Source organism: Vigna umbellata, chromosome 1, assembly GCF_029865625.1.
Source record: "Vigna umbellata cultivar VRB3 chromosome 1, Vumbellata_1.0, whole genome shotgun sequence".
Taxonomy (NCBI): domain Eukaryota; kingdom Viridiplantae; phylum Streptophyta; class Magnoliopsida; order Fabales; family Fabaceae; genus Vigna; species Vigna umbellata.
Genome location: NC_142165.1, coordinates 15,675,386 through 15,701,442, shown reverse-complemented (window position 1 = coordinate 15,701,442; position 26,057 = coordinate 15,675,386). Strand labels below are relative to the sequence as shown.

The following is a 26,057-nucleotide window of genomic DNA, read 5'->3' as shown; positions in this document are numbered from 1 at the left end:
GCGATTGAAAATATTTAACAATTTGATGAAATATTCACAAACTAAATTAATACGTGATGATAAAATACAATTAAAATTGGGTAATGAGATGCATTAAATAGGATTATAAAAGGATAAAAAATAAAGTTTGATTTTATAATTAATTATTTTCTAGAATGGCTTTTCTTGAGTTGGTTACGTCCTATCAACTATATATCTACTCCAATGGCTGTGGCTGAGGAAAGAGCCACTTGGCATATTACTAATACACCATTCTTTTAAGTGGTAAGTAGGAATATAAATATATGCATAAAATAAAGAAGACCCTATGATGGGTGACATGTTTTTGGAAGAGCCAAGAATCATGTTGCAAAAATCAATTTCATGAAACTATATATTATTAGTATAGTGATTTTAATATATATCTTGATTAGTGAATGATTTGAGTAGGCCATAAGAAAACACTAATTTAGAATTTCATGTCATGGTAAAAAAAAATAATGATAGTTCAAGATAGTTGAGACATAAACGATTGGAAAAAAAAAGAAAAAAATACAAAAGTTTTTTTGTAAAAACAAAAATTATACATCTTATATTTAAAATTTAAGTATAAGAAATATTATATATATATATATATATATATATATATATATATATATATATATATATATATATATATATCATAAAATCAATTTATAATATAGAGATAAATGTAAATCTAAAATTATAAGTTAGTTTTAATTAAATCAAATCTAAAATTTAATTTCTAATAATATGTATTTATGTGAGTTCGAAATCGTATACATAGATTAAAAATGATAATAAATTATACTATATAAGTTAAACAAAATTTATTTTATAAAATCGATTTAATGAAATTAAATTAGATTTAAATTCTACTTGTTAAATATAATATTAAAGTGAATCATTTGTGTCACGGTTAAGTAGTCTTTATTCTCACACTATATACTCATGTGAGATGAAGATAAGATAAAAATTATAAATTAACTATTAAAATTGATTTATAATATATAAAAAAAACATTTTTTTAAAATAATTTAGTGATATTGAAACTCTTTTATATTGTCAACATATAAAATGATTTTATAATATATAAAAAAATTTAAAATAATTTTTTAATATATATGTGAAAGATTGAAACTCTTTTATATTGTCAACATATAAAATGATTTATATATATATTTTTTGAATGTGTCAAATGTATCATATTACTCTCTTCCTTGTTGTTATGATTGGTTAAATATATGTAAACTTATGAACCACATATTGGATGGTTTGAATTAGCATGGCTCGAAGTGATGGGATAGTGATCCTTTTAAAAAATAAGAATTCATGATTGAAAATAAAGCAGCACTTTAATCTTGCATATCCAGATATTTGGAATCCATGATGGGATATGCATTTTTTTTGGGAAACATACATGTTATCTTTATGCTTTTTCGTTTTAATTAATTAATCATACTATAGCCTTATTAAAATAATCATTTGGTTTATTAGGGCAAATAAAAGGTTTTAGATTTTGGATTATTTTTCGTCATTGTTTTCTTAAAGAACAATGCCAATATATAGAGCTTCTTAACTCCCTATGCATTACACTAATCTACTTTAACTCTTTAACAAAATATTAACATCAACCTCTTAAGACGTGGTTGTTCTAAACTTATGGAGTATCAATGCAATTTCTTCTTTATTATATATATATAGGGGTTTGTACGCCTGTTTTTCAGTTGGTACATTTTAGCAATGTGTACCGGGTTTTAATAGACAAAAATATCCTTATATACCATGGATTCTAAGTTCTAAGGTTAAGGGTATTTTAATAATTTTCATTCTCAAAACTAAAAAAAAAAAAGAAACCCTGAAACCCTTACTCACCTCTTTCATTCCTGTTAATCCTGTTAACCTTTTCTCTTTCATCTTTCTCACTCCAATCTTTTCTCTGTCATCCCTACTATAGCCCCAATTGAAAAAATCAGAAACATCCTACTGTAGCCCCAATTGAAAAAAATCAGAAACACTTGCCGTTAAACAATCTTACAAAAAAATGATTTTATAATGAGTTTTGATCTTATAATTTTTGTCTTATCTAATTTTATCCAATTTTCACAAGCATAAAGGAATTGGTAATTGACCTGGAAAAAAATCAGAAATACTTATTGTTAAACAATTTCTTACAAAAAATGATTTTATAATGAGTTTTTATTTTATAATTTTTGTCTTATTTAATTTTATCTAATTTTCACAAGCATAATGACATCCGAAAGAATTGGTAATTGGGCTAGAGGGTTTTTTTTAGAGATGATGATTCAACATATGCAGATGATGAAATTAGAGAAATTAGTGAAAATGGTGAAATTGAAGAGATCTTGAATGAACCTTTGCCTCAAGGTGAATATGTCAATGACTCAACTTTAAAGGCAAGTGTTTCTAATTTTTTCAATTGGGACTACAGTAGGGATGACAGAGAAAAGGTTGGAGTGAGAGAGATGAAAGAGAAAGGATTGAGAGGAATGAGAGAGGTGAGTAAGGGTTTCGGGGTTTTTTTTTTTTTTAGAATGAAAATTATTAAAATACCATTAACCTTAAAACTTAGAATTCATGATATATAAGATATTTTTGTCTACTAAAATCCGGTACACATTGCTAAAATGTACCAACTGAAAAACAGGCGTGCGCGTTAGCAAACCTCATATATATATATATATATATATATATATATATATATATATATATATATATATATAATTTATTTATTTGTAAAAGCATCAATGTCAAAATATTTAAGGACATCAATTTCAGATTCGCAGATGGGCTTTTGAAGACCTTTGCTTCCTGCACCCTCCATAATTTCTAGATACATCTCCATGATTTTTAAAATTATTATTTACAAAGTAACTGCAAAATTATTTGTTTTAAAATGTTTTGAATTTTTTTTTCTAAACATTCTCTAACATAATTTTCAGAAAAATATTTATGTAACAGATATTTTGAAATAGGATTTTTAAAGCAATTCTTTTAAATAGAATTTTTAGAACAATTTTTTAAAATACATATAATAGTTTCCAGAACTAAATTTACAAAATAAACTCTCTAAAATGCATAAAATATGTTTTGAATTATTTTCTTTTGGAATGACGACGGTGCAACAACAGTAATGATAACAGCAATGAGATATTGTAGTAAGAGACACCATTTTAATTTTTCTCTTAGCATCGGGTGCAATTAGTTATAATGTAGGTGCAGGAAGAAAAGTTGTTAAGTTGTTTTCCACTTCCCACAATATTTGTGATAATTCAATCAGTTACATCAACTTAAAACATTTATTTCACTTAAACTTTTAATAATAGACTATTTTTTGTTTTAAATCTATTAATTTATTATTATTATTTTCATGAACTACAATTTCAAGTCATCACATGATAAATGTACATGAATACGAGCGTAGTATATGGGTATGAGTAATTATTGGAATGTACATGAGTCAATTTAGAAAACTTTCATTACCTTTTTAATTCAATATTTTTTTTTTTGGTCCCCGATCAATAAAAAATATCATTAAATCTTTCTATTTTAAAAATGCAATAATACAAAAATGCAACAATATAACTCTCTTAAATTCAATCAAGTTCCTTTGAAATAACTAAATCTTAAAATATATCATTAAAAGGACATTGGACATACATAGTTTTTTTAAATTATGAAAAAAAAAGTTAGCAAAAATATCCCTTGAAAACATATATTTTTAAAGTAAAAGATTGAATAATTTTTTGAGAAAATTCTATTTGAAACATAGTTAATAAAATAAAATAAAAATAAAGAATAAATCTTGTGACACATTAAAAGTGCAGCAAAACTTTTGATGATAATTAAACTAAAATAAAAAAAAAATTAGTCATAGTAAAGTATTTCTCTAATAATAATAACTTATGAGTAGAATTGAATTAGAAATATGTTAGAAAATAATAAAATTTGGGTTGAGTGCAACAGAAGTAGACAAAAAAAAGGTATTTGAGGAAGCTAGGTGTATTATTATTATTATGATTTATAATTTTTTACTTTATAAATATAAAAAAATATTTTTTATAACTATTTTACGTTTATATATATGAGTGTCAAATAGTTCAAATAATGTGAAGCAATCTTTTTTCCCTGAATGAACAACTAATGTTATAAAAAGTAATAAGTAAACTTAATAACACCAGAGAGGTGAGAATAGTAAAGGCCATTCAAGGGGTACATAGCCCAGTTTGATGATGACCCATATCCCTATTGCAGAATTGGGTTTAGGGTTTCAATTTCAAGCAAATAGAAAGAGATTATTTTTCTCTTACACTCCAAACCTCTCTGCTTTGTGCTGCATTACTTTGCCTTGCTCCCACAGGTAAGAAACCTCAACAGTTACACTCCAAACCTCTTTGTAACAATTTCTATGGAATTTGTTTTCCCAAAACATATGCTAATTGTAGCACTTTTCTCTTTGAATTTCCATATTCTCTTTGTCATATTACAATTTTGGGGGTTTAATGCCTTTTTAGTTCACTTCGCAGTTGAACATTCTATTAATGGATTTCAATGGAAGATTTGATTTTTCTTGTTTTGTTTTTGTTTTCCTTGTTAAAATCGAATTGCTGATGTTGCAATTCGTGTTTCTCAATTTTTCCAGAAGAGTTAACATACATAGCAAGCATGGCAGTCACATTCTACGACCTTAGTTCTACCTCTGGGTTGAAGAAGCTTGACGAGTACCTTCTCTCACGTAGTTACATCACAGGGTATGGCTTTTATCCATCTTCATTTTGTATTTTTTTTTTGGTAATTTTGTTTTTATGTATTGTTTCATTTCATGTGTTGTTTAGGTACCAAGCTTCAAAGGATGATCTCACTGTCTATGCAGCTTTGCCAACTGCTCCATCAGCAGAGTATGTGAATGTGTCCAGGTGGTACAAGCACATTGATGCTTTGTTGAGAATTTCGTAAGTTTTCTTCCCTTGACTTGCACGCCAATTATATGTGTAATACTTGATCTGGATCTGATTGTATTTGTGTGCCAATTTTTTGTGCACAGTGGTGTTTCTGGTGAGGGATCTGGTGTCACTGTTGAGGGATCTCTTGTTGCCGAGCCTGTTGCAACTCCCCCAACTGCTGATACAAAGGCAAGTATCTTTCTCGTGATTGATATTTCAACTGTGGTGCGTCGAATGGCTTAACTGTAATTATTCATTGACATTTGACTGAGTGTAAGTTGATTTTCAGGCTGCTGCAGCTGAGGATGACGATGATGATGATGATGTCGATTTGTTTGGTGAAGAGACAGAAGAAGAAAAGAAGGCAGCTGAGGAACGGGCAGCTGCAGTGAAGGCATCTGGAAAAAAGAAAGAGTGTAAGTTTCAGTTTTGTCATTTACCTCTTATCTTTTAACTTTATCCTGCTTCCTCCGCTGATTATAGCACTTTTTGTGGGCATTGAATTTTTGCTGATTCCATTTTCCAGCTGGGAAATCATCTGTTCTGTTGGATGTGAAACCATGGGACGATGAAACCGACATGAAGAAGCTCGAGGAAGCAGTGAGATCTGTCAGCATGGAAGGGTTGCTTTGGGGTGCATGTACGTCGTTATTTGTATATACTTTGGCTGTGGTTATTGATATTTGTACATGTTTTGCACTTTTTGAACTGTACTAATTTTGATCAACTTGCTAAAATAGTTGAATGATAAGATTCAATTTTTTGTCTGTAAATGTTATATATGTTGTTCTCTAGTCTTTGATTTAGAGAAAAGTCGTACTTTGTGCTTCTCTTTTGTGATTCTGATATCAATTTTTTCCGTCTTAGCCAAACTTGTTCCAGTCGGGTACGGCATCAAGAAACTGCAAATTATGCTTACCATTGTGGATGACCTAGTTTCTGTTGACAGTCTTATTGAGGAAAATCTCACAGTTGAGCCCATCAGTGAATATGTCCAGAGTTGTGACATTGTAGCCTTCAATAAAATTTGTACGTATTTTTTAGATGGCCTTTTTCTCTCTAGTAATTACCAAGTGTTTTTTGTGTTTCGTGATAAGATGCATACTGTTTATGGTTTTACTGCTTGTTCTAATGCTATTTCATAACCTTTATTACAGAATCGGCAATAGTTGGACTTCGAGATTGGCAACTAGAGGAGTAGTGATATTTAGAAACTATGGTCTAAGGAATGCTCTCATGTGAGAATTTTTGTCTTTAGAATCCTGTTTGTTACTGATTTTGTTAAGCCTTTGATTTCTGTTGTGTTTCTTAAGCCTTTGATTCAAAGGTAATCCTGATGAACAACTTCAGTTCTGTAGTTAATGTGATAAAAGCAGAAGATGAGCATAACAATTTATATCAATGGGATCGTGTGAAATAGAAACCTGTTGAGAGCAATTTAACACAAACCTTTACCTTGAAGAAATTAACTTTTGATAAATTAAGTCTTCTTAAATAGAGAAATGAAGCAAATATACCTAGTTTAAACACAAGTTTTAGCTTTGAACTTAAGTTGAGACCCAGCAATATGGATTAGGTGCTTTTGAGGAGTTAGGTGTATCTGGTTTCACTAGCTGGTTTATCCATGTCTGTAGTCAAAGGGTTTTCCTGTAACTCAGCCACAGGATTTGTCAGCATTAAAATCTATCTTTGGGGAGCTCAGCTTCCTAGGAAGTCACATCCTATTGTAATGTATGAACACAGAACAAATGAAGATTCATTATGCGTTACAGGTAAAAATAACCTTCGATGGTACATTAATAAAAGATATAAGAGATCAGTAATGCAATTCGCGCACTCCTGCAGGTTCTTAAAGTAGAATACGAGGGTTTATGGTTGCAAGATTTGTGGTTTACTTTCCATGTTGTCTATGCTTCACTCGAAAGTACATTTTTTGTATTCTCACTGAAAGAAGATATAAATATGATCAGAAACGCATTCAACATTTAACATTCTAATTCTTAGAACTTTCCCTATCTAAATCTCCACTGTCTTGCCTCAGAATTTAGAGTCGGACATTTAACATTACTAAATGAAAATTCACTTCTCCGAATGTTAAACAGAGCATCTAGATGGTAAGAAATCTCTTTCGATTCATGAATATTAGTGCACTGGCAAAAAAAAATCTAAATAATACTAAAAATATGTTTGGTTTAAATTTTGAAAATATTTTCTTTCATATTTTTTCAAAAACCAGATGACAATGTGTTGAGAAGGTTCGTACTCTTCTACATCCCAATAAGGAGTCAATTTTTCCAAATCTTAAAAACTTGGAAATGTGAACTATTTTTAACATTTTCTCCTTCTGAGTTGTTGTAGTTTTTGTTTTCCAATATGTGATTTTATCCTTTTATGCCTAAACCTCAAGAAATGGTTGAAGCAATTTCTGGATACCTTTTTAAATTTCTTTTACTTCCCAAGGTTATTTATTTATAATAGATTGCATGAAACTGATTACTTTATAATTAATAATTGACATTAATTTGATGTATTTGAAGATGAAGTCAATCTTTAATCGAATATGACAGATTAGAGTCAATGTGGAGTGTTTAATGGTTTTCATGGCAACTTTCTGAAATTTGTACAAAAAACTTCTAAGGGGAATTGTGATTCTAGGTGTTCGATACATGGTTGTAATATGTTATCTTAGTCAAATTAGACTTAAATACATGCTTGACTTAATAGGGTTGCAAAAAAAAAAAAACTAATTTTCAACCTTGCCAACACTAAAATTTTAAAGAATAATTTTTTTTAACCAATACTAGTTTATCTTTGATTTAAAAAATTTGAGTTACAACACAATATATCACCGAAAACAATGTGTCTATGATTTGAATAATTATTTTCTAAGTTTTTCTTAATATTATCATATATATTATACATATATAATTATTTTTATCATAAATATTTTCATAATTTATAAATTAAATAATAAAAAAAATTGAAAGTTTAACATCAGATTGTTGAACATAACAGAAAAAAATATTCAACCATAACATAAAAGAATTCAAGCATAATATGAAAAAAAAAAAGACAATTTTAAATTTGAATATAAAGTATTAGTTTTATGTCGTTTTCGTCGATTTGAAATTAAAAAGACTACATTGCTCTGTTTCTAAAAACAAGTCAAACTTAATTGAAAACTTAAGAAAAAGAAATAATTAATCTGATATTGAAATTAGACGATTTAGATTATTAATAACACTCAGAAAACCCATTTAAAACGCTCATTCTCTTCTAAATCCCAAATCCTAATATTTTTTTATCTTCAGTATTTGTTTTTCCCGACACCTCTCGCCGACAGCGTAACGGTTCGCGGTGGCCGTTCACGGCGCCGTCGTTGATCTCTTCCATCCTCTGCCGTCAAATTTACCTCTACTCCTCTCCTTTCGTATTCACACTATCATTTCCTTTTTTCCTCTTTCTCTTTCTCCACCGCAACACACTCAACTCTAGGTATTTCTTTTTCATTTTCATTTCAAATGTTAGTTTTATTGTTGATTTGCGACGTGTGAAACGAATCTGATTAAATTAAGGCTTTTAGTGCATTAGACGGTTCTGTTACCTGTGCTGGTTTTATGGAGTTTGATCTTCGATGCTGATCTTTAATTTACTTCGCATTGCTTCGACCTAGTTCTTTGGTTCACCCGCTTTCGCCTCTACATTTTTTGTGCATTCAACGGTTGTGTACTGAGATGACTAATGAACACTATCTACGTTCAACAACTCAAAATTATTGTTGTAAGAACACTGTCCTTGTTATTGTTTAAGTTTGGAAAGAAAACCAAAAGGAATTGTGATTTTGTGAAGGTGAATAGGCTATAGGAATTAGGGATAGTCTATTGGATATTGTCAAGTTGCAATTTTTATGAGTGTAATTTGAGGATTTTTTGCTTTGAATTGTAGAATGTTTTGAAATACAAGAACTATTATGGCAATGCTATCGTTGTTATTCAGTTTCATTTGCTTTAATGTTATTGTGTTATGCTGTTTGGAGTGACCTTTTTTCTTCAATGCCTCTGCTTGTCATGATGGATAATGTGGCACTTTTGTAAAATTGAAATTGTTGATATGTGACTTTGGTTTGGGTGATTAGTTTAAGCTTCAAAGTCAAGAGGCCCTTTTGCTTTTTCTTAAATTTTAGTGGGATCACTGCCGGAGGGGCTTTTATGAGGATGTTATTGAGTAAATTATTGAATTATAATCATTTGTACAGGTGTGGATGGAACTTGAAGCTAGCAATCAGCCCAAGCAAGAGCGATCAAGGACAAGATGGACAGCATCCCTTGACAAGATATTTGCAGACTTGGTTGTCAAGCAGATTCAACTAGGAAATAGACCAAACAATGTTTTTGACAAGAAAACATGGAATCATATTCGGGATGAGTTTAATAGGCAAACAGACCTTAGTTTCAACAATAATCAATTGAGGAAGCATCTAGATGTACTTCGGACCCGCTTCTACAACTTGAAATCCGCTTATGATCAGAATAATGATTTTGTAATGGATGATTCCTGTTGCATTGGCTTTGAGCAGTGGGATGATATAGGGGTAAGTTCCTTTCATTGTAGCGATCTGTTCCTTTCTTTATTCGTAACCTGAATAGTGCTATTTTTTTATGTAGGCACAGCCTAGGCACGAAACAGTTAAAGGGAAAGATTGTCCAATATATGAGCAACTGTGCGCAATCTTCATAGATTCAGCAGCTGATGGGAAATACGCCCAGTCTAGTCATTATGAAGAGCTTGACAAATCTTTTGGAACTGATGCATCTGGCTTTACACCATGTCTAGAAGCTAAGGTCTCACATTATGAAAACCCATCAACATCTAAATCTATTCCTGGGAATATCTCAACTTCTGAGAAGGTGACCAAGAATTCTCTAGATAGGAAACGGAAACGGTCGTACGAGACACAAACTACTGGCCTGGATCAGGACACCTGCAATGCTATGGCAGAAGCCTTGTTAGATATGGTTGCTGTTTCAAGGTTAAGGGCAGTCGTTTCAAGTGTAAGTGATGACAAGTTTTCCATAACAAACTGCATTAAGGCTCTAGATGAGATAGAAGGCATTGATCAACAGCTCTACTTTTCTGCCCTGGATCTCTTTGAGAACCCTAGCTTAAGGGAGATATTCATTTCTCTAAAAAGTGTCAAGATAAGGTTGACATGGTTACAAGGAAAGTGCAGTAGAAGTCCCTTCCATTAGAAAATTCAAGTCATCAGAATAGATTTCATAGTCACAACACAAATGCTCAGTCTATTATACCGTCCTTTTTGTTTGACTGTAAGTAATGCCATTCCTAGTTTTAACTTTTACAACCTGCCGTAGTTGTTTATACAACGTGCTTTTTCAACTGGATTTTATAGTTACTCTTTCGAATATGACTTTTGTGAACCTTCTGATCCTATTGACTAAATGTAAACTATTGTTTGTTGAAAATGCGCCAATACCATTATTCTAAATGGATGGTTGTTGTTACAGTGTCTTAGGCATATTAGTAGTGTAATTTATGGACCCTTTAGATTTAAGTCATCTAATGCTTTGCTAAGCATGCTCAATTTACTGGGGTGTGAACAAATGTATATTCGATCTTTTTAGAATGACAAGAACATCAGATTTCAATCCATTTTGTAACCACTTCAGATTAAATTTGTAACAGTTCCAAACATAGGGTGAAGCTAGTTTACCTTACAGATTTTCTTTCGGAAATGTTTAATTTGAAGTTACATGGGCAGTGCCATAATTCAGAAGAGTTGTATAGTATCATCGCACACCATATTAAAAATAAATAAAATCATCATTTTATGTTTAATTGTTCATTCAGATCAAAAGCCGAGAAAATGCACCCTTCTGAGCAGGAGTCTATTATATAAGATTTACTTTTTTCTAAAATTGTCGCATGACATTTTTTTTTTAAATTATTTCAACTTACCATTCCACTTAGTTTTTAGGGTTTAAAAATGGTTAGCTATATTTCTTCAAAGTGTAAATTATTATCTTTAATTTGTTACCAGATATTTCTTACCTAATATGTTGAACGAAAAGTAATGTGATCATATATCAAAATCTTAAAAAATAACTTTTAAATTTCTGTTATTTATCTATTCTAAATGCTGGACACTACAATCAGTGATTTGAAATTTGAAAGAATGAAAAACAAATAATAATATTTGACAGGAATTGAAACCAAAATTCGTATATATTACAATATTAATAACAGGCATTCTCAATTTTAGAGACATTAAAAACAAAGGGGAAATAATTAGGAACCAAAATAAAAAACATTCATTTTAGAAGTATTTTGAAAACATTTTTAAACCTTTTATTATTATTATTATTATTATTATTATTATTATATGTTGATTATTCCAAGTTGTGTTTATTGAGTTTTTTTGGATTGTCAATCTTTTAAATTTATATTTTGTATTTATTATTTAAAAAAGAAATTATGCAAATATTATACTTTTCTATAAAATAAAAAATTATCGCTTTATTAATATACGCACAAATTCATTCATTTAATTGCCATTTAATATTTTTTTTGTGCTTAATGATAAATTTATACTCATCAACCTTACAAAAAAATAGTTATTTAATTATTTATCTATGTTCAAAATAATGCCCAAATTTTTTAAACCCAAAAATATTAGTATGTTGTAAGTTCAAATTCCTTCATGCTTTAATGATCTTTTTATTTAATTTCATTGAATTTGTTTGTGCACGTCAACAGTAAAACCCATGAAATTTATTCACACTAATGTGGTTAATACAAGAAACATTTTTAACAGAGATCTTGCTTAGTATAATATGGACAAGTTTTTACACACATTTTCAGCAGGACAGGCTGTTTTATTAAATGGAATGATAAAAAAACTTGACAATGAAATAACTAGAAAGTAGTAAAGTTTGAGTTTTACAAGTTAATAGAACTAATATTTCTATTCTTTTTTTTCGAGTGAACTAGATGAAAAGCAATTGAAATAACGAATTTTTGATAGAATGTGTTGATGTACAATTTTTGGATTATTAAATCAGAAGATTATAAAAAGAATAACATAAACATAGGAAACAAAAGTGAGTAACCTAATAATATCATATCACTGATTAAAATGTAAACAAATCAAAGGATGAACATGGTTTTGATTTTTCCAACTGCATTAGGTGTGTACTCATATCAAAGATATTAAATAAGTACATTAACCTCATATCAGATCCAAAATCAGAGCCAAATATTCTTAGCTTGCCTCAGTCATCATCTTTGAATTCTCTGATTAATATGAAGCACAAAACAGTAGTCAACAGTACAATACAGAAAACCTGAAAACTTTTCTATGAATAAATTATCATGTTTTTGTTGAAGAATAGTTTAAGGTTTCTCAAAACCCTTGCTCCTTTTAGCCTCTTATATGGTGACTCAGTCCTTATAGCCTTATTGTTATAGCAGAATGAATGCTGATTGACAAAAATTCCATGGTATACATATTCACTAAATTTGTTCTTGGTAAATTTTATGGTAGAGTTTTGGAGATATTCTTTTGGAAACAGAGAGATTTTAAGCAGGAGGAAGATAGGGTATATATAATATGTACTGCAATTTTAGCAAAAGAGGAAAATAACTTCAAAGTAAAGATGAAAGATGTAACATGGCAGTTCAAGTATTTTGGATCAAAATTTCAAAATGATGAAAGATTGATTTGATAAGAGGCCTCACACAAAATATTCAAGTGGATGGCTAAGTATGATAAAAAAATATCTACTGAACTCAAAAAAAGAGTTTTATGGAAAAAGGAGTTAAATACGTTTTTACTTCCTAAACTTCGATGCAAAATTGAAATTCCTCCCTGTTATGATTTTGATACATTTTTGTTCTTAAATTTTAAAAATAAATAAATGTACAAGCAAAAATGTTAACGTCAACAAGTTCAAAAAACTATATTCATTCATTTTTTAACTTTAAGAATCAAAATATATCAAAATTTGAGACTATAACAACTTTTAATTTCACGGGACTAAAAACATATTTAACCTATGGGAAAGCTATGACAATGAAAGTTGGACTTTAGAAAACTAGAGAATGTTAGAATGAATGTATGAGCATACAAGATATGACATAAAACGATTTTAGAGAAATGACATGGTATGATTCATGTAGCTGATCCCAACTAATGGAAAAAAGCTTTTGCTGTTGTTGCTAAACTACAAAAGAAGGGAAATGAGGTTGCAGAACTGCATACCTGCGGTCAAGGTAACGAGGTTGAATTCCAGATCCTTGACAAGTTGTGCATGTGAGTGAACCAACACCATCACAGTTTATGCATCTAGACACCTCCTTCTCACCCCCACCAAGTTCAACTGTCACATTGCCAGATCCTAAGCAAAATCTGCATTTCTCTGCCCACAGTATAACAAGATTGGTCAAAAACCTACAACTATTGAATTCTCAAATTCAGAGGAAAGAAAAAAGATTAACTGCTAAATCTATGAAATAGCAGATTTCCTGCCATGCTGTAGTGCTGAGATGAGACAATCAAATTGTCAGATATAATGGTTCCTCTCCATTCTCATTAATTCATCATTGTTGAATTTGATTGTTTCCCTTTTCCCCTCATGAATGAGCCTTACCTCAAGGTATAAGCTACCTTAATTTTACAAAACTTACTTATAGAATGAAATTTGAACTTACTTATATACTGTAAATTTGTATACCTCAAGGTGATAATTGTTACCTAGACAGGTACTGTATAACCAAGTACACTTTCACTGTGTGTGGAGTTGAGCTACCTCTTATGTTATAAGAACTAAATGAAAAAACCTTAATTAAGCTAAATAGTCAAACGAATCCTTATTCAACAGTTATGACTGAATAAACAGTGTATGCACTCGGATAATGGAATGAATATTCGTACCATCATTCAAGCATAAACCATATTAGTAATGACAATAATTTCTGATCGAATAATGCATCATATAGAAAATAAAACTTACGAGCACCAGATCCAGTACATGGGAAGCAGGGCTGCGTGTTATCTCTCTTAGCCTGCAACAAAGAGAAACTGTAATCAAAACCCAAAACATCAGATGAAAAATAGAACATACAAAAGGGTACAGTGCAAAGTAAAAACACTTCACAGCATTATCGATTTGGGTTTCGTAGAACACTGGAATGCCAATTCCAACAGCCACACTCACGAGTCCTACACTTATAGCCACTACCTGAAAAAAAAAAACAAAAACAGATTAAGGTTATGTCTGTTACGCTGTAGAAATAAGTAATACCTAAAGAAGAACAGGAAAAACCGTGTTTTGATCAAGCTCCAAAGCTCTAATGCGAGGATAAGAAGAGGGTTTTGGTTGAAGAAAAGTTGTTGCAGAAGGCTTGGATTTCAGAGGGCAAGAAAGAAAAGAAGAATGCAAGTTAGGGAGAGAAAGAGAAGGAGACAGTGTCATCTCTCACTCCCTTCAATTCAAATGTTGTTTTATATTTTGATCAGTTTTTGTGGCATCTGAACTGAACTGAAAAGGAATCGTTAAGAATGAGAAGTGAGGCAATGAAACTCCCAACAACATCATCCAACCAAAACTAGTGGCAGTAACGACCACATAGTCTTTGTCCCATCTTACACGTGGCTCTATTATCCTCATCATCATGCATTTCATTTCGATTCTTTATTATCCTATTTTAACACAATTTCTTTGCATTAAAACAAAATTTCTAAAAAAATAATAATTATTTAACATACATAAATTTTTTACATTATCCTTTCTTATTTTTAATTTTTTTTCTTAAAATATATAAAAATTTACATTTTTTTATGACCATTTTAATTTATATTATGTGTCAAATACATTTAAAAATATGTTATAATATTATTGCTCTTTTTAAAATGAGATTTTAAGAATGTAATTTCCGGAACGAAACTCATCAAAGACCTTACGGAATATATTTTCTGCAATATCCGTATATGAAATATATTATTAAAAAAGGCTTTTTGAAACACATAAAATATTTGGAAAAATGTTTTTTTTTTTTATATATTGTATTTCTTCTTCTTTCTTTGCAGCGTGTTTCCTCTTTTCTTCTTCCTCTACAGTACAGCAGCGGTGGTGACAGTGATGAAAGGTATCTGAGTCTTTTTCTAATATTGTGATATAGTTATTAATTCTGAGGTGCAGAAAGTAATAGCCTATTTTAATACCCCAAACCCCATCATTTTGTAAAGTCCAATTCTAACGAGTCTAATGTATTTTTTGGTTTGAGTAAATAGGAAACTTGATTTTTGGTGTTATATTTTAATTTAATTGTAAATGCTATCCTTTAATTTTTATTGTCATTATTATTATTTTGAAAATTTTACTATCTATTTTTTCTTTCATATTCTACTGTCTAAATTTTCAATTCTCACAAATTTTACTGAAATTTTAAATTTCTAACGATATGATGATGGGTTGTCTTTTTAAATGAAACAAGGTAAAAAAAACGGCATTTTGCAAAATTTAATAACAAAATGATGCTATTTAAATTTTTTTACATTTTTACACAAATCAGTAAAATTTATAAGAAAAATTAATGCTTGTATGAAAAATTTAAGAAGTAAATTTTTTGTGAAATAATTATAGTTGAATTTTATGTAATTCCGACTATATTCTACTTTCAATTTAGTTTAAAAAATTGTTGTTTTTCAAAAAAAATGTTTTTAGGGACGATAAACCAATATACAAGTGTGAAAAAAATTCAAATTATTCATAACTGAAAAACATTTCCAGTTATGTAATATGTCAATATAGTTCAGTCTTATTCATTCAGTGGACTTCGAGCTTTGACCGCTCGGTCGCCTTTTTAGAGTAGTAGAGTGTGAGTAAAGCGTAAGTGGAACGTATCTGGCCTTTGGCCTCTTTTGGCTTTGTCATTGTATTTATAAGTGTTTCATAAGCCAAATAAAAACAACCTTACCTGAAAATTCGATTAGTTACTCATAAATATCTTCACCGCTTATCATATCTTTAATCATATCTTCAATAAGATATTCTTGATTATTCCTTTGATTATTTTATCTTCTGCTGGACCATTGGCCCAATAACTTAAATGCTGGCTCAAAATCCATTCGACCTGGTTGACTTAGTTAATGTTGTGGATGGTGGTCTGGTTGACCATTGTTGTGGTGGTGACCGATCGGTTAACAATTAATAACCGATCAGTATACACTATATCCGATACAGTATAATATATTTTTTATTTATGCAATTTAGAATTTATTTTTACATCTAAAAACACATTCTAAAATTCAATTTTTTTTTTCACATCTTATAATCTGAAAATGTAAATTATGGAAAAATTAGACTTTTCCAAAAACACTCTCATGTAGGTGCATGAAGAAAGAGAGGAGGTGGAGAAAGAAATTTCCTCTTGTAGTTTATCAGCACTGGGCTTAGCCCACTTTATAAATTAATTTTAGTTATTTTGTCCATCTTTATAAGTGAATCTCTTTCTCCATTATAAGTGGCTAAAAACTGACCCAAAATTAATAGAAAATATTATTTTTCTCAGAGAGGCCAACATCATCAAAAATGATATATTTTTATAATTATTTTTCTTAAATAATAATTGTTACTACCGAGGGCCCATTCAGTAGAAACAATAATAATAATTTAAAACAATTCTATTGATTTTTATGAAATTTGATTTTGTCTTTCATTGCGACACCTCCAGACACATTACGACATGCACATTTTGTTTCTGACACAATAATACCTTCTTTGCTGTTTGAATTTTATTCCAAATAATAATAGCATTCCAAACACATTAGGTTTATGCCATCTATCTTTTGTTATCATTTGCTTTATAATTCGACCAGGTTCGGTTCAAAACGACTAGTTTTTAAGAGAAAACTGAACATTTTTTTTTCTTAAATTCTCTCCAAAATGATAAAATAACTAACCATTTTTTGTTCTAAAATAAGTTAAATGAAAATACAGTAACCTAATGCGAAGGATCCATGAAAGAAAGAAGATGAAACATGATTTTGTTTGATATATTGTGAATAAGGTAAAGGAAGAAAAAGTAGAAATGAGTTGTGGTGTGAAAGAAAGGGAAAAAGTTGTAAATAAGAGATGGGTATTATATACATAAGAAACGAGAGCGAAAGGCTACCAAATAGACATAATTAGGTGGCACATGAGGGAATGAGCAACAATGAAGATTGATGTTGAACTTGAGCAAATTGGTATCATGGTACATAGAAAATATCTATATTCAACATTCGCATGCCCCATAACATGCAATGAAATGGATCACTCATAAACTTTAAGAAGAAACGTAGAATCCAAGGCTTTCCCTTCTTTTTCTTTTTGGTTTTCATTTTCATCTTTCCTCTTGATGAGGAAACATCAACTTCTCCAATCTCCACATGGTACCCTTTTATTTACCTTTTATAATGCATAAATTATTAATGATACCCTTATAGTGTCACCTCATCTTAGGGTCCCTTTGCCTTTCTCAAATAAACTTGAGCCTTTATTACATTAGGATAGTGCTCTTTTCTTCTTAGCTTTTACTTTTGAACCCAATAAATCTACCATCGACATGCTTCGTTGCTTCTCTTAGCTTTCTTCTGCTTCACAAAAACTCTCCATGACCCGTTTCCTCTACTTCACCGCTCAAACATAATAATCATCCCAACCCGATTTTCATATGTTTTGAATACAATATTACAATGACACTAAAAAATTTAATAAAGAATCGAATTTGATAGATTATTATAATAAAATATTAATTTTACAATAGATATAATCACGTATTTTCTTATTTATATTTATAAGTTTCAAAATAAATTTTTAATTAAAATTAATTTAATTACTCTAAGAATTCATAAACATGTTTTACCTTATTAGACATGTTATATTTGTGTTTGATAGTTTTTATGTGTATTATCAATGGGTCATTTGTGGAGATCATAACTGATTGGTAGAAATTACTGAGGTTGGAAAAATCCTTATTTTTTTAAAAAAGTTGATCGGTAATAACTAAGGAGAATGCGTTGAGTGAGTGGTTATACTATACATATTATAAATTCTTCTAATTAATTCTTGAAATTATGAAAACTTTATATAAAATTTCGAAAAGCAATTCATCAATTAAAGATTGTGTTAATTGACTAAAAAATGTTGATTTGTGGTGTGATGAGTATTAGAGTGAAAGTGAAGGGTAATTGATGAGCGAAGATCACGCCACAGACAAAGTTGCAACACCTCCACGCACACAATCTTTTCTCTAGCTCTCTACAGTGTAGTAGTGTAGTGAGTCATAAATAGTCTATAATTTAATACACTGCACACACACACACTCTCACAACTGATCCATATAATGAACAGAAAAACCATTTAAAACGCTTCGTCTGTTCTAAATCCAAAATCCTAATCCTCTTTCTTTTCTTTTCTTTTCTTTCTCATACCACTGTTTTTCTCCCAACACCTCTCGCCGACAGTGTAACGGTCTGCGGTGGCCGTTCCCGGCGCCGTCGCCGATCTCTTCCATATTCCGCCTCCAGATTTACCTCTGCTCCTTTCATTTAGGATTCCGACTATCATTTTCTTTTTTTTTCTCGTTCTCTTTCTTCAACGCAATACACTCATTTCTAGGTATTTGTTTTTCATTGTCACTTTAAATGTTGGTTTCATTGTTGATTTGCGACGTGTGAAACAAATCAGATTAAGTCAAACGGTTTTAGTGCATTAGACGGTTCTGTTACCTGTGCTAGTGTTGTGGAGTTTTGATCTTAGACGCTGATCTTTAATTTACTTCGCATTGCTTCGACCTAGTTTTCCGATTCACTGGTTTCCTCCTCTGCATTTTTCTATGCATTCCACGGCTAGGTATTGCGATGACTGATGAACATTATCTAGGTTGACAACTCACGATTATTGTTGTTCTAAGAACACTGCGCTTGCTATTGTTCAAGTTTGGAAAGAAAACTGAAAGGAATTGTGGTTCTGTGGAGAAAAATAGGGTGTAGGGAGTAGGGATAGTCTTTAGGATATTGTCATGCTGATATTTTAATGAGCTTGGAATTGGACAATTTTTGGCTTTGAATTGTAGATTGTTTTGAGATACATTAATTGATATGGCAATGCAATCGCTGTTATTCAGTTTTAGTTGCTTGAATTTTATTACGTTATGCTGTTTGGAGTAACCTTTTTCTTTTCAATGTCAGGGATACAAAATGATTGGATCCTTTCTTACGTGGGCGCTTGCGTATGTATTTTGATGTTCTAAATTCCAGTTTTTTTCTGATATGAATGGTTTGTGTGTGAGATTTGAAGGTTAATCGTTTTATTTGGTCTTTTTGATTTATTGACAGGATGATCTTTGGCTATGCTTATCCAGCCTATGAATGTTATAAAGCGGTTGAAAAGAATAAACCGGAAATTGAACAGCTCCGCTTTTGGTGCCAGTATTGGTATGCGTTTACCATGTTTGGTTCAGCTGTTAGCAAGAGAAATAATCATATTTGTTTTCTGTAGCTTTTTAATGATTTTTGCTGGAAAATAATGCCATTTCCCCCTCAAAATAGAGCTAATTTGGAACGAATTATAGATCGGTTGTTTGTGCTGAACTTAACGTGATAACTTCTACTGACAAATACTGATACCAACTTTGTTTTTCCCCGTGTTGCAGGATCTTGGTGGCCGTTTTAACAGTATGTGAGAGGGTTGGTGATACTTTTATATCATGGTAGAGGATTCTATCTTGGATGTGCTCAAAGAATATCTGCTTTCCTTATTAAAAAAAAGTTTATAATGACTTCTTAGCTTTGAATTGATTTCTTCATGAAGGGTCCCAATGTACAGTGAAGCTAAGTTGGCATTTTTCATATTTCTTTGGTATCCCAAAACTAAGGTATGAAACTACTTATTTTGGTATAAAATCTTTTATTACTTTCTTATTTGCTTCTCTTCAATATGACAGTAAAATGTAATATTGTTGTGTTAGGGAACAACATATGTGTATGACTCCTTCTTCAGACCATATGTTGCCAAACATGAGACAGAGATTGATCGCAACTTGTTGGAACTGAGGACAAGGGCAGGGGACATTGCAGTTTTGTATTGGCAAAGAGCTTTCAGTTATGGTCAGACTAGAATATATGACATTTTTCAATTTGTTGCTGCACAATCGACTCCAGCACCTCGACCTGCTCAGGTAGTTGATTATGAATATGTACTGGTTGTGTCTGCTATTATGATCGAGCGTGACTTAAGTATACTAGAATATCAATTATCGGCTTTCGTAATTTGCCATTGAATTGTGCCCCTTATCCTGAATTTTTCTGGTTTGCAATAATAAAATATGTATTTTTTAAAATTTATGCATAAGTACGTTTAAAGGTGCCAGTCAGAACAATTGCATGCCTGTTAAAACGATATTGTACAGAAAAAGAAACTAAGACCTGAAATTATACTCATTTTTTACATAGAAAGAGGAAAATATTGTAGTAAGTAATATTTCCTTTTTCCATGATAATGTTGAAATGAAGATACTGCTATTTGGTTCCGTGTCTCTACGCTGTTAAAAGTTATATACAGTTATTATCCATTTGTAACTTCAGTTTGTAGATTATTGGTTATTTGGTTTTTGAGGAGGATACAGTTATTATCCAACTTATTATTCTTTATGCACATACCAATACCAATAAGAAAACAAATTGCTCTTGAAACCACAGCAACGCCCAGGTGTGAAGGTCCGTCAACCAGCACCTCCAAATCACCAACCAGCTGCTGCAACGGAACCACAAGTTGAGGAGCCTCCATCCCCTACCTCTAGCACATCTTCGAGTCAGCTCCAGAAGGAAGTAGCAGAGGAATTGGATTCTCCAAAAGTTCCCAAAGCAGCCACATCTGCAACAGGTTTAAGTACTCAGAAATCGGGTGGAGCTGGTTTGAGTACTCAAAAGTCTGGTGGTACTGGTTTGAGTACTCAGAAGTCTGCTGGAGCTGCTTTGAGTACTCAGAAGTCTGCTGGAGCTGCTTTGAGCACTCAAAAGTCTAATGTTGCGCCTGAAACAAGCATTCAGTCTGCACCAGCAGAGTCGGACGCAAAGCAGGTCGAAGCAGGAGCACCATCTTCATCTTCTTCAGTTAATGAAAATGGGAATCCTCCTACTCCTACCAAAGAAACCATAATGGAAGAAAGCATTCGGTTAACACGTGGCAGACTAAGAAAAACCCGATCAGCAGGAACTCGCTAGCACGCTGAATATTGTCAAATTTTAGCATGAAATAGGAAGTAGGTGGACGATGATGAGCATTGAATTGTTGTAGAACTTGATGTAAATCTGTTTTCCCAAGTTTCCATTCCATTTGTTGCTTCATTTTATATATTTTTTTTTATCAATTGTGGTGGCATGGAAGCATTGTAGCCTGATGTCATTATATGGACTTAGTTTCCATCGAGATGTTTGCATCGGCTGCTTTTGTATAGCTGGTCTTCATGTTGGTGTAACAGTATTACCAAGTTTTTCATTACAGGGAAGGCAGAATAATTTCATTAATTGGCAACTTCTCTCCATAATACCTTTTTGCAGGCATTAGGTGAAGCAGGTTGGTTATGCACCACATCAACCAAAACAGTTGGTTCCATTAATTTAATTTAGAATCTGCTAGGTACTGTTTTTGATTGCTGTCATCAATACAAACAGTAATATACTCAATTTCTATTTCTTTTTGTCTGAATTTTCTTTCTGGTACATCTACAAATAATTTTTTTTTAGAAAAATGAAGACATATTTTAAAAAATAAAATTCTTTGAAGGTCTAGCATCTCAATTGTATTGTATTTGCTGCTCTTTTATGTCAATGTCTCCTTTTGATCCCAATTCGTCTCTTCTGTATACCCTCTGTCTTTCTCTTGAGCATCTTATTGTTATCCTTTGCTTTTGTTTTTCTGTTTACTTCTCTTTATCTATCACATGCCCTCTATCTTTCTTCACCAACCTTTCTCCCTTACTCTCTTCAGTACTTCTCTCTCCCTAATCATTAAGAACTTAGAAAATGAGATTTCTACGTTTTTCAATACTTTCTTAATCAAACATCTTACATAATATTTTTCTCTTTTTAAGATGCCTGTATCTTACATAATAGTTGGGAACTTTCTCTTTAACCAATTCAAATTATCTTTTTAATCTCTTCCAAAGTGAATTTAAATATTTTTATAAAAATTTGTAAACACATTGTAAACTAAATTAATCACTATAATTTTAATTTGTTTAATTTATTCAAGGATATTTATTATGAATTTTAACTATAATATACAAAAAATGTTTATATGCTGTTATAAACTTCAAGTATTATACAAAAAATAGTTATGTACAGTGTTTTTAATTGTTTTAATTGTCTTTATAATTTTAAAAAACAAGACTGAATTTCTCATGAATTATTTTATGCCAATGGAGAAAAATTCAAATATATGAAAATTGAATTGTTTTATCAGAATTAAAATTAAAATTTAATTGAAACATGATTTAAATATATTTTTAGTCGTGAAAAAAAGTTTTAAATTCTTGATATTTTTTAATATTAAAAAAGAAAAAAATATTAACTAATATAATCAAGGTAACTTTTATTTTTTTAAACCAATAATTTACCTTTTGTATCATTATATTTTGATTAAAAATAATTATGATTTACTCATGCATTTATAATTATTTTCTATATATTTATTTTATACTATATTTTTTAATGATTGTAAAATCATTTATTTCTTTAATATATCCCTAATAAGGATTAAATTTCTAAAGAGAGTATGTATGTTAAGATTTACTACTTAAAATATGATTCTGTATTAAATTAACTATAAATAATAATAAGGATTTTAAAAATGTTAAAAAATTTAAAACTGATAAGCTACGGAACCATATTTACTGGAAATAAAGACGTACCTAAACTTTCAAACATTACATTTCCATCGATTTTAAAAAGCTTTGAAATTTTAAAATGCTTTATCTAAATTTTACCTTAATGACTTTTCTTTATTCCATAATGTAAATACTTTTATAAGATTTTAGGTGAAGGACAGGACGTTGCAGTAAGTAGAAAGTTGAACTATGAAATTCTACATGGTTTCGAATTTTCAAACGGAAACTGTCAAAAGCATTCAGAATTTTACATTTTCAATAGACTATTTAACTTCAGTTTGACTTTGGAATTTTATAACAAATTGAACCGTTGCAACAAAGACTTGGTCATTTTTTAATCCACTAGATTTTATATAATGTTAACTAAATCTGTACTTTTACTTTGCAAGGAAATCGTTTTTATCTTAATATTTAATATGGGTATCAGTGTTTTTTTATCTTAATATTTAAATCTAAGTCTAAGTCTAAGTAAAAAATTTAGAACTTGAACTTACTATTTTAGAATTTTTAATTAAAAATTGTGTTATTTGAGTTGAACTCAAATCATATTTATATAACTTTTTTTTCTAAAGAAAAGAATATACTCATCATATTTTGATATTAAACTTTCTAATCTATCATCTTGTTGAGATAATTGGTGTGAGTGGTTAATATCTAAGAAGATAAACTTAATTTGTTGAGAAGATACATGAATTGTTAAAAGTTCTCTTATACGTGTTTAATTTCTACCAAAAAAATATTTTCATATTTTAGTATGAAAGTTAAAAAAAAAATCAATTCTGACAAGTGTAATATACTAAAGTTGAAAATTCAAGTTGAATTTGAAGCAAAAGGGTTTAAAAAAAGAGTTTTCAGCACATGACAAGGGTTTGGGTATGGGAATTTTTTTCCACTAGCCGTTACCATTGACTTTTAACAATCTTATCCTCTCATTTTGTACAGAATTTAATCAATTTATATCATAATATATCTTTGATGAGAAAGGAAACAAGAAAATATAAACTTTTGTGGTGCATGTAAATGAAAAAGAAAAATTATATTAGTCATTGAAACTATTTTACTAAAATGGTGTAAATTTATTGGCTTTTTGAGTAAATAGAAATATTTTAAAAAAATTACAAATTTGGTTAAGTTGTGAAAGAAAACAACAAACTTGAACTATAGTCGATAAAATTTGCACCATTTTAGTAACATTCAACCAGTACAGTTCTCATGTAGATATAATAATTATTGTATATACACAATCAACTAATTGAGATAAAGTTAATTATTATTAAACATTTCAATATCTTCATTACACCATTAATCACTTGTGGGATATATTTAACTACCAAAACTACAAATTAATAATTATATTATACACATTCATTTACATTAATTCATAATCTTTTCTCCTTACTACAGTTACTCTACAACCAATTAGTGGTATTTTGTTCTTTAGAATGGGATTAGGTTAGAATGTGATTAGCTTGAAGTGATTGAAAAAAAAATGTGATAACCAAAGTGGACCTATATTTGCAGTTGCTTTTGGTATGCAAACTTGACAGCCCAACTAACCCTCCAAAAGTAGGGAAACCTCAACACAGTCACTTTCCCATTCCATATTCTTTGTATAATATATATATATATATATATATATATATATATATATATATATATATATATATATATATATATATATATATATATATATATATATATAACATACATAAATTTTTTTATATTCATTTAATATTATTTTTTCTTTATCTTTTATTTTTTGAAAAAATATAAAAATTTATTCTTATTTTACCTTTACATGTGTGTCAAATGAATGTGAAGATACGTTATCCTATCATTACTCCTCCATGAATATTCTCATTACAATTCTAACAGAAATATCATTAACCAACTCTTTCATATCACATTCATTGCACTCATTTTGTATTATCCTTTGTTTTGTTCTAATAATGTTGATGTATTAAAAAGAATTTTAATATATTTTAAAACATTAAAATCAGTATCTATATCAGTATATCTTGAAGATATGATACAGCAAAGGAACAGCACAAAAGATCCACCAGAGAATTCAAATTCTGCTCTTGCACTACATTACAATAGAATGCAATACTATACAGTATACATTTATGTGACTCTCACTATATAACCCTTTCATCTGTTTAGTAATAAGAGATATGCAGTTATATATAATGGGTGTTATTAAGTGAGACCAACTCTAACAAGAAGAGCAAGAACATCATCAAAGGGTTCTTCTTTTTTCTTGGAAAAGCATATCACTAGAGACACTAGAGAGTGATCCCTCACCAGCATTGTACCATCCTTGCTAGTGGAAGCATCTATTGTTCTTAATGGTATTAATGCCATAACAATCAACAATTATTGTTCAACTGTACTTTTCCTCTCTTTTTGTAATGTCACAGCAGCCGTAAAGTAGAAATAAATAATAAAATATAAATTATTTAGGCCCATTTAAGAAATATTTAGAGTTATGGGTTAGAGTAAAAAGTTTATTTGAATTGTTTAAAGTGGTAAAATTGATGTAGTATTATGGAGAAGAGTGAGTTTTATAGAGAATGAATTTTGACAACCTGATGGATGGAGTTGCTCAGTAGGACTTTCCCCTTATCGGTGTTAAATAAACAACTTTGAAAGTTACTGTTAATTTCATGTTTGTTATATCTCATTTCTCATTTATTGGTAGGTCCCAGAGTTGCTTTAAGTTTAAAAACTCCTTACCAACTTTTTTAATTGCATCTTGTGGCAACACTTGATGCAGTGCCTTATTTTGTTTTGTACTGTTGTAGTGCCAATTTGGTAAACTGCAACCACTAATTCTTCTGATTTGTGGTACATGTTTTGGTACACTTGCAGTGCCTTACTTTTGTTTTACAAACAGAGTTTGACATTAGTTTACACATACATTATAATAATCCATCAAGGGTTCAAAATTATTTTCATCAAAATCCATCCTGCCGAACTACATAACAAAGAAATAAAATTACTGTTAAGAGTTGGATACAAAGTTTAAGCACAACAGTTGAATTCTAATGGAGAAGAACAAGCTTAAGTTGGTCCTAGTATCCTACCAAAGCTTTTTTTGTGCATTTATAATTGGAAATATGTTAACCCAAACATCACCAAAGT

General features: G+C 30.1%; 4 protein-coding genes across 5 annotated transcripts; 3 read left to right on the top strand and 1 right to left on the bottom strand.

Annotated features, from left to right (window-relative positions):
• Nucleotides 1-4,230: 4,230 nt before the first annotated feature.
• LOC124829651 (elongation factor 1-delta 1-like) lies at nt 4,231-6,366 on the top strand. The gene is made up of 8 exons (XM_088097509.1): nt 4,231-4,381; nt 4,664-4,772; nt 4,857-4,973; nt 5,066-5,153; nt 5,254-5,380; nt 5,491-5,604; nt 5,832-5,993; nt 6,122-6,366. Coding segments are annotated over exons 2-8 (696 nt in total). The 5' UTR covers nt 4,231-4,381; nt 4,664-4,686; the 3' UTR covers nt 6,124-6,366.
• A 1,861-nt stretch (nt 6,367-8,227) lies between these two features.
• LOC148204772 (L10-interacting MYB domain-containing protein-like) lies at nt 8,228-10,331 on the top strand. Of its 2 annotated transcripts, none has more exons than XM_088105338.1 (3): nt 8,228-8,459; nt 9,220-9,555; nt 9,629-10,331. In XM_088105338.1, the coding sequence occupies exons 2-3, from the start codon at nt 9,226-9,228 to the stop codon at nt 10,211-10,213; spliced, it is 915 nt and encodes a 304-aa protein (XP_087961464.1). In that variant the 5' UTR covers nt 8,228-8,459; nt 9,220-9,225; the 3' UTR covers nt 10,214-10,331. The 2 variants fall into 2 exon arrangements, with proteins under 2 accessions (XP_087961464.1, XP_087961459.1); XM_088105333.1 differs by lacking the exon at nt 8,228-8,459 and adding an exon at nt 8,519-8,744.
• A 1,741-nt stretch (nt 10,332-12,072) lies between these two features.
• LQY1 (DnaJ/Hsp40 cysteine-rich domain superfamily protein) lies at nt 12,073-14,564 on the bottom strand. Its single transcript, XM_047325904.2, has 5 exons — nt 14,306-14,564; nt 14,138-14,221; nt 13,994-14,045; nt 13,243-13,399; nt 12,073-12,275 (listed from the first exon to the last, which is right to left on the bottom strand). Exons 1-5 carry the CDS (start codon nt 14,453-14,455, stop codon nt 12,254-12,256), a joined length of 465 nt encoding a protein of 154 aa, XP_047181860.1. The 5' UTR covers nt 14,456-14,564; the 3' UTR covers nt 12,073-12,253.
• Nucleotides 14,565-18,345: 3,781 nt separating this feature from the next.
• Nucleotides 18,346-21,552, top strand: LOC124848263 (HVA22-like protein i). Its single transcript, XM_047325905.2, has 7 exons — nt 18,346-18,643; nt 19,216-19,256; nt 19,363-19,461; nt 19,680-19,736; nt 19,838-19,901; nt 19,995-20,204; nt 20,725-21,552. The coding sequence occupies exons 2-7, from the start codon at nt 19,225-19,227 to the stop codon at nt 21,247-21,249; spliced, it is 987 nt and encodes a 328-aa protein (XP_047181861.1). The 5' UTR covers nt 18,346-18,643; nt 19,216-19,224; the 3' UTR covers nt 21,250-21,552.
• Nucleotides 21,553-26,057: the final 4,505 nt, after the last annotated feature.

What these genes read in the sequence shown, in the direction of transcription:
- LOC124829651 (XM_088097509.1), top strand. Translation starts at nt 4,687, where the DNA reads ATGGCAGTCACATTCTACGACCTTAGTTCTACCTCTGGGTTGAAGAAG. An exon ending in GATGCTTTGTTGAGAATTTC is followed by an intron (nt 4,974 to 5,065) that starts GTAAGTTTTCTT and finishes TTTTGTGCACAG; the next exon opens with TGGTGTTTCTGGTGAGGGAT. An exon ending in ATCTGGAAAAAAGAAAGAGT is followed by an intron (nt 5,381 to 5,490) that starts GTAAGTTTCAGT and finishes TCCATTTTCCAG; the next exon opens with CTGGGAAATCATCTGTTCTG.
- LOC148204772 (XM_088105333.1), top strand. Translation starts at nt 8,706, where the DNA reads ATGAACACTATCTACGTTCAACAACTCAAAATTATTGTT. An exon ending in AACAACTCAAAATTATTGTT is followed by an intron (nt 8,745 to 9,219) that starts GTAAGAACACTG and finishes TCATTTGTACAG; the next exon opens with GTGTGGATGGAACTTGAAGC. An exon ending in AGCAGTGGGATGATATAGGG is followed by an intron (nt 9,556 to 9,628) that starts GTAAGTTCCTTT and finishes TTTTTTATGTAG; the next exon opens with GCACAGCCTAGGCACGAAAC.
- LQY1 (XM_047325904.2), bottom strand. Translation starts at nt 14,455, where the DNA reads ATGACACTGTCTCCTTCTCTTTCTCTCCCTAACTTGCATTCTTCTTTT. An exon ending in TGGAGCTTGATCAAAACACG is followed by an intron (nt 14,222 to 14,305) that starts GTTTTTCCTGTT and finishes TTTTTTTTTCAG; the next exon opens with GTAGTGGCTATAAGTGTAGG. An exon ending in CCTCGTTACCTTGACCGCAG is followed by an intron (nt 12,276 to 13,242) that starts GTATGCAGTTCT and finishes CATATTAATCAG; the next exon opens with AGAATTCAAAGATGATGACT.
- LOC124848263 (XM_047325905.2), top strand. Translation starts at nt 19,225, where the DNA reads ATGATTGGATCCTTTCTTACGTGGGCGCTTGC. An exon ending in CGCTTTTGGTGCCAGTATTG is followed by an intron (nt 19,462 to 19,679) that starts GTATGCGTTTAC and finishes CCCGTGTTGCAG; the next exon opens with GATCTTGGTGGCCGTTTTAA. An exon ending in GGTGATACTTTTATATCATG is followed by an intron (nt 19,737 to 19,837) that starts GTAGAGGATTCT and finishes TTCTTCATGAAG; the next exon opens with GGTCCCAATGTACAGTGAAG.